This window comes from Electrophorus electricus, chromosome 21, assembly GCF_041902795.1.
Source record: "Electrophorus electricus isolate QZ-2024a chromosome 21, ASM4190279v1, whole genome shotgun sequence".
Taxonomy (NCBI): Eukaryota; Metazoa; Chordata; class Actinopteri; order Gymnotiformes; family Gymnotidae; genus Electrophorus; species Electrophorus electricus.
In genome coordinates, this window is record NC_137517.1 from 3,859,099 (window position 1) to 3,865,884 (window position 6,786).

Below are 6,786 nucleotides of genomic sequence, written 5' to 3' on the forward strand. Positions count from 1 at the left end.
CTCAAGTTGTACTCAGTCATAATTATAAGTCGCTTTGAATAAGTCAGCTAAATGCCTTAAAGGTAAATGTGTGTTGAGAGAGAATTGTTAGCATTAAATTATTGTGCTAAATAATCTCACATGCTTGAAATTCAAATGATATCAGCATATATGGTGTAAAAAAAATGTAAATAAGTCCCGCAACAGCAGTGAACTGTACAATGCCTCATCTCTCACGCTTCATCTCTTGCTGTGCATTATACCTGTGCTCCAGTACTCTGTGGACCATGCGATAACCCATACAGCACACATTACGTGTAAACTTTTCTGCCACGTTCCGAAGTGTAAAAGGAATAGCTGCTCCATTCTCATGCCACCTGAGGCCGAAGAGAGGCGCCTCAGCGGTCTTCACAGGTTTCCTTTCCCAAGGGCGGCTGCTTGTTTGCATAGGCGCTTATCGAAGACATCTGCGTCTTTAACACGTTAATAACAGCACAATAAATTACATAAATATCACCAAGAAAGGCGGTGCATGCTTATGTGCTGCCTAAAATTCAATCAAGTACGTTGGAAAGTCCTGAAGGGAGACCCATTATCTGGAAATCTTTAACAGAATCCTGGTCTCAGTTTGTAGACTTTTTTTTCTAAAACCATGTGTTCTGAAACTCCTCTTGTATTAGGGACACAACTTTTGTTGTATTATGTAAGCTAAGACACAGGATGTGGCTTTTTATATACCAGTACAGAGGATCTAGAACGAATAACAATACAGAGACCAAATGTTTCTCCTCCTAATGTGTTTTTACAGACCCTGGTGAAATGGCCGATAAACGATGGTTTATTTTTTGGGGAACTTCTTATAGACGAGTGACTTGTACATTAGTGGATGTCTGTAATGCACCCAACCATGGAAACTTCGTTACTGGGAAAAAAGGTTTCTATTTTTTTCGCCAGTAACCAAGTTTACACAGATGTTTTCTGTGTGAGCTGTTTCATAAATGTACGAATGGCAGAAATAATCTAAAATCGGTAACTAAATACAAATTACATTCATTTTCTGGATTTGACCATTACAGGACATAAATGGAGCTTTACACATCAGTTTATAGAAGGGAATACTTTCGATGTGTAATACAGACTGTAAGATTTAGTAGTGTCCGTCCCAAACGTGAAGAACAACGTCTTATGGATGGTTTCAGTGGTTGAGGCATATGTGATGAGTGTGATTTTGCAGTACACTCGGTGAATATGAGCACCGGAATTTATGAATGTGGCTATTCACCTGCTGTCTCTGAAGCATGCTGATCTAGAAATAAAACCAATATCGCCAGGGTAACAGTCATCCTAGTACTTCTGGGTGACACTTTATAGCTGTCAAGCATAAAAAATTAGTAGTACATAGTGATCCAGCTTTGAAGGAGATTTTTCCTGAAGGACCTAAGGGTTTTAAGAGAGCACCATAAAACACAGGATAGCAAAAAACTATTTACCAGGCTCCAGATGTAAAAGATGGATGAATGTAGCTTCTGTTGTACAAATGTGATTCAAGTAGCCATTGTGCGGAGTTTATTCAAAGTAAAATATTCTATGACTTATACGATATTGTTTAGCACTTAGTATGTCTATGTGCAATGTAAAACAATGTAAAAACCAAAAGAAAATGAGAATTTCTGGAGCATAAACATACAATTTGCACAAACAATTTGGACTATCCTATGTCGCAACATTATGGAAACATCAGGGTAATCCTTCCACTTTAAGAATACAAGGGATAGAGACTAAAGTATCTGTGGAGGTGAGAGATTAAGGATTTTACGTTCTTGCTTTATGGGTGTGTTGTCAATCTGCTGTTCAGGCAACTTGATTTGTCAAAGGCTTAAGTACACCTTTCTTTGGGAGACTGGGATCTGGATGAAAACAAGGGCAGCTATGCGATGGTAGCTTCTGATCGCTTTAATGTTCCTATATGTATTTTAAGTTTTTAAAAAATGTAAGTAGAGTATGTAAAAGGGTCTGGATGTGAAGCGAACTTGTATTATTTTGCATTGTTACCAAAGCACATTAAGTCCACATGAACCAAAAATAAGTCCCTTGAGCCCACTGAGAAGTTTCTCTTTTGCCGAAATGTAAAAATTTTGTATGGTTATTTATCTCCAAGGAAAATGAACTTGCAGTGTTCCTTTAAATGAGGCGAGACAACAGAAGGTTAAATGTTTAACAGTTTATCTATGTGGAAAAAAAAGAAACACTTACTCCCTCATATATTTTTTAAAAAGGAGCAACGGGAAGAGTATTAAAAGCAGGTGACCACATCTACAATCACCTAAAACGAGTGACCACCAACACTGAGCAGCCGGATAGAAATTTTGAGAATGGTGTATAAAAAGTATTAGGGCGAAAGTCTATTTTAATAACCTACTTTTGAAGCATATTGCAATCGAGTCGCTTAACCTCAATCTGATTCACAACCAGTCACTTTTGCACTTCGATTAAACCGGGGAATTGTTTCCAAATCCACCTGTGCGGTTGCTGTAGCTTCCAGACGCGCAGGGTGGTCCAGTAGCACCAGTCATCATCTGTCATCCCCTCAGTACCCGTCTATTTTCCCACTGTTCATTTTTTCCGCCTCACTTTGGGCTTCTTGACTGGCCGTAGATAAGGGTTGTCAATCATGTTGTCGTCGTTGGTTTTCACTGTAGGCACAACGCCACCAGGTGGCAGTACAGTGTTCTCCTTATCCGCTCCTGCGTCGTCCTGCATGGGAGGGAAAAAGGACAGATCATTATATAGAAGCCCTTTATGTGCAGCAGAAGTTCACTAAATCATGACTCAGAAAAATGCTGTCAGACTTTTAAAACAATAATGAAATAACGTGGCATTCACAAACACAAATCAACTTCTCTCCACTTACAACGTACCAAACAAATCTTAAAAGCATTTACACATAAATAGCATAACGCCCATACAGACAAGTTACAAAGAAGGGCATCTCATTAATGGAAGAACTACAGCCCAATCACAGCATGCTGGGGAGAGGCGTTTGGGAAGGTGCCCTTACATGAATGATGTTGGAGTTGTTCTCCGTGTCTGTCTGCTCGTCCTGCTCAGACGAGTCTGTCTCCTCCAGCATCTGCAGCTCGAGCTCAGAGGGTAGGAGGGCACTCAGGTAGGGGATGGAGCTCGGCCGCGCCGCTATCACTGAGGCGAGAAACACGTTAACACACACACACACACACACACACACACACCCACGCACAGCTTGGCCGAGACACCACCGCTGAAGCAAGGGACTCGCACAAACTCACATACACAAACACCCTCTTTCATCTAATCACACAGCTCTACGGCCTGCAAACGTGCACCCACGTGCAGAGGGTATTTGGGATGCCGAGTGGGGCTCTTACGGGGAAAAGCGGTGAGGTCATCCTTGAAGAGACTCTGCGTCTCTCCAGTCTTGGCCATGAAGCGAGTCAGAGCTCTCTCTACGTCTCTCCTCTGGGATGCAGCTTTCTCTCGCACCACCTGGTAGTCCGACACAGGCTCACGGAACGTCTGCACAGCAAGAAAATTAACTTTAAATTAACTCACGTCACATACTGCTGCTACGCTCTTAAAACTTTCAGAGATATAACTCCCTCACGTTCCCTCAGCACACACACACACACAAAACAACAAAGCGTGTTAAAACCCAAATGGGGGCCGGGATCTCTTACCGGGGTTTTGATGTATGTATGAGGGTCTGGAAACTCTGGGAAGTGGCTGGGGATGTAGGCAGGATGAGTGCGCTTTTGGCCAGCCACCAGAGCCTTGGGGGTCACTGGAGCGTTCGTCACTGGAGCTGTTGCAGAGCAAGGCCAAAGACTTGCTCTTCAGAGCTCAGACTAACAACAGCTGGTTTTAGGAGCCGGCAAAGAGATGATGGATTCTAGGTACTGTCGCCACGTGTAAAACTGGTGCTTTAGTAACTTCTTTCAGAACCACCGAAGGACTGAGAACACTTACGTGCAGTTATGACCATTCTCTGTGATCTTTTGGCATACACTGGGAGTGTGTCTACGTTGAAACCTGAGATCAGCAGTATGAAAAAATAGATTAGTCTAGACCATTTCACCTACAAAAATATCAGATACACAACTGGGATCCGTTTACAGCGACCAGTGAAAGTCAAGAAGAAAACTATGAAACATTTAACAAACCAAGAACAATTCAGAATTTATTATGATAAAGACAATAAAACTAGGTTTCTTTTTCTTCTCTCCCCTGTATGTTATTTCTAAGAAAACCAAACACGTTTTGAACTGTGACGTGTAAAGCCCCTCAGTCGTTCAGACTTAACCCCTCACTGGAGCAAAACACCAAGTCTAGTAAGAGGACAGACTTTTGGTTTCAGCAAGGAAACAACTGCACCTGGCACCCACAGCCAGCAGGGCTGTCTCCATGTGCACAAAACACAATTCAGCAATGGAAGCCAACGGCAGGACAGGGAGCAGAAGTCTCTTTTTCAGTGTCTACATTCTCAGTTTTAATGTGGAATCCCATCTATTTTACAGTGTAATACAAAACATAAACTAATCAAAGTGACACCAACAAATAACCACCAAAATCTAAATAAATGCAACATTTGGAAAGAGAAAATATTAACAGTAAATCTTTAGGCATATTACTGAGTATACTATTTTTATGTAAATGACAGTAAACCATTTTGCATACCCATTTCAACCAGTGTGATGACGACATCTGAGAGCGTGGGAGTGCTTCTAGCTGTATGTTCACAGTTTGCTTTTGCGCAACGCCCCACCTCGGTTATATCTGAAAACCACAGGGCAGAATACGTGAGTTCTGCATTAACACGCTATACCCGTCTACAAAAACGTGCACATTCATAAACAAACGGAGGTCACCGCTGTGGATGATACCAGAAATAAATACTATTACACAGCCATTTCTAAATAGCAGAATTACTCAAACCTTTAAGTTTGCAAGCCTATCGTATTCCAGACCCAAACCCGAAAATGACTTATGCTGCAGTTTCTGACCATGTCCGTCAGATGTCCGCTGCACATCTGACCATGTGAGCCTCGTGACGTTAAAAGCACCGCGAGCACGCAGCAGCGGCCCTCTGCATCATTTCTGTTAAAGTCTCCGCTGCGGCTTTACATGGCGTTTACTTACAGCTCTGCATCAGTTCTGTTATAAGTCTCCACTGCAGCTTTACATGGCGTTTACTTACAGCTCTGCATCAGTTCTGTTATAAGTCTTCACTGCAGCTTTACATGGCGTTTACTTACAGCTCTGCATCAGTTCTGTTATAAGTCTCCACTGCAGCTTTACATGGCGTTTACTTACAGCTCTGCATCAGTTCTGTTATAAGTCTCCACTGCAGCTTTACATGGCGTTTACTTACAGCTCTGCATCAGTTCTGTTATAAGTCTCCACTGCAGCTTTACATGGCGTTTACTTACAGCTCTGCATCATTTCTGTTAAAGTCTCCACTGCGGCTTTCTCTGAGCTCTCGAAGCCGCATTCAGTCAACAAGGAACTGACCACAACCTGCAGGGTGCGACGGCGCGCCAAGTAGTAGTTCTCCGCAGGGCTTGTAGTCGCCTTAGTACCACCCGTCCGCTAGAAATATGAAACAAACCAAAGTCAGATGGATAATCATTTTTTTAAGCGGTATTGTTATCACCTAGCAGGACCCATAGCCAGTTCTGCTAACAGACACGCACTGGGCATGACCGTATCCGCTACATAGCCTAGCTAGCTTTAGCACAAACGAAGAGTGGATGACTGCATGCTGGACGTTTAATTTAAAATATGTCGCATGAGTTAACAGTGAACGTTAGGGGTAGCGGTATCGTGATCTGAGCAAGCTGCACAGCTGGCCACCCTCAGTAGTATCGGAAAGGCAGGGGTTTGTGTGGTGTTTGTTATAGCTAGCTAGCGGGCTAGCTAACGTTAACGCTACCGTTCCGGCATTTAGAGACGCGCTGCCCATCACCGCAGGATCGGCCATCGCTGGACTGACTCTCCCTCTGTCAGCTAAAACACACAAAAACCGTCTAATTATCGTATAACGTTTCTAGGTAGTTAATCATTCTGTGTTCTACAGAGAGCTGAAGATTGAATGCTTATTTTCGTATTCCCCCACTGTGGTCGTTTTCCGCACTAATAAGAGTCCCATATTATTCGAGAATTGCATAATAAAAGTCTAGTGTCTGGCAGACAAAGCCATGGTCGGGAGAAGCCCTGACCACGACCTAGTCCACGTCTCAGGAGCTGGCATAAATGTATTTTATGCTTATTAACGTTTTCAGTGTGCAAGGACCTAATGCCTTAAATAATTAAACGACAAATTCTGAATGGTACTGCACTGGACTTGTCAATGTAGTTTTACAAACATCGATTTAATTTAGTATTTTTCCGTATCCCACCTCAGATTAATGCCTATGACATTGTTTTTCAGAATACGTTTTCTAAAGTTTCCACCTGATTCTCTAATCGAGCGCATAGTTTATCCTACATTGGAGTCTTTGTCACTGGTCATAATATAGTCTTGTGGAAACATGCTTTTCTCAAACATGTTTAATCTAAAGTAACGTTTTTAATCGACAGGTACCTACATACCTACCTTTATTGCTTTGTTATTTACATGCATATTTATGAGATGATTGGTAAAGAAAATCTGTATATGAGACAGCGCTTCTCCACTCCTACTCGTAGCACATGCTCGCTTATCCTGCTGTCTCCAGCTGTGTTCCAGTTCAGCGGGACAGACCACTACGTTTGTTGTTTTGTTCTTTACGCCTT

General features: G+C 42.4%; 1 protein-coding gene across 1 annotated transcript; it reads right to left on the reverse strand.

Moving 5' to 3' along the window:
* Positions 1–1,519: 1,519 nt before the first annotated feature.
* Positions 1,520–6,146, reverse strand: taf8 (TAF8 RNA polymerase II, TATA box binding protein (TBP)-associated factor). Its single transcript, XM_027008459.2, has 8 exons — positions 5,945–6,146; positions 5,442–5,601; positions 4,690–4,788; positions 3,982–4,044; positions 3,693–3,817; positions 3,384–3,531; positions 3,038–3,177; positions 1,520–2,733 (listed from the first exon to the last, which is right to left on the reverse strand). The coding sequence occupies exons 1-8, from the start codon at positions 5,990–5,992 to the stop codon at positions 2,593–2,595; spliced, it is 924 nt and encodes a 307-aa protein (XP_026864260.1). The 5' UTR covers positions 5,993–6,146; the 3' UTR covers positions 1,520–2,592.
* Positions 6,147–6,786: the final 640 nt, after the last annotated feature.

What these genes read in the sequence shown, in the direction of transcription:
- taf8 (XM_027008459.2), bottom strand. Translation starts at nt 5,992, where the DNA reads ATGGCCGATCCTGCGGTGATGGGCAGCGCGTCTCTAAATGCCGGAACG. An exon ending in CGTCTCTAAATGCCGGAACG is followed by an intron (nt 5,602 to 5,944) that starts GTAGCGTTAACG and finishes TCATATTTCTAG; the next exon opens with CGGACGGGTGGTACTAAGGC. An exon ending in ATACATACATCAAAACCCCG is followed by an intron (nt 3,532 to 3,692) that starts GTAAGAGATCCC and finishes CTTGCTGTGCAG; the next exon opens with ACGTTCCGTGAGCCTGTGTC.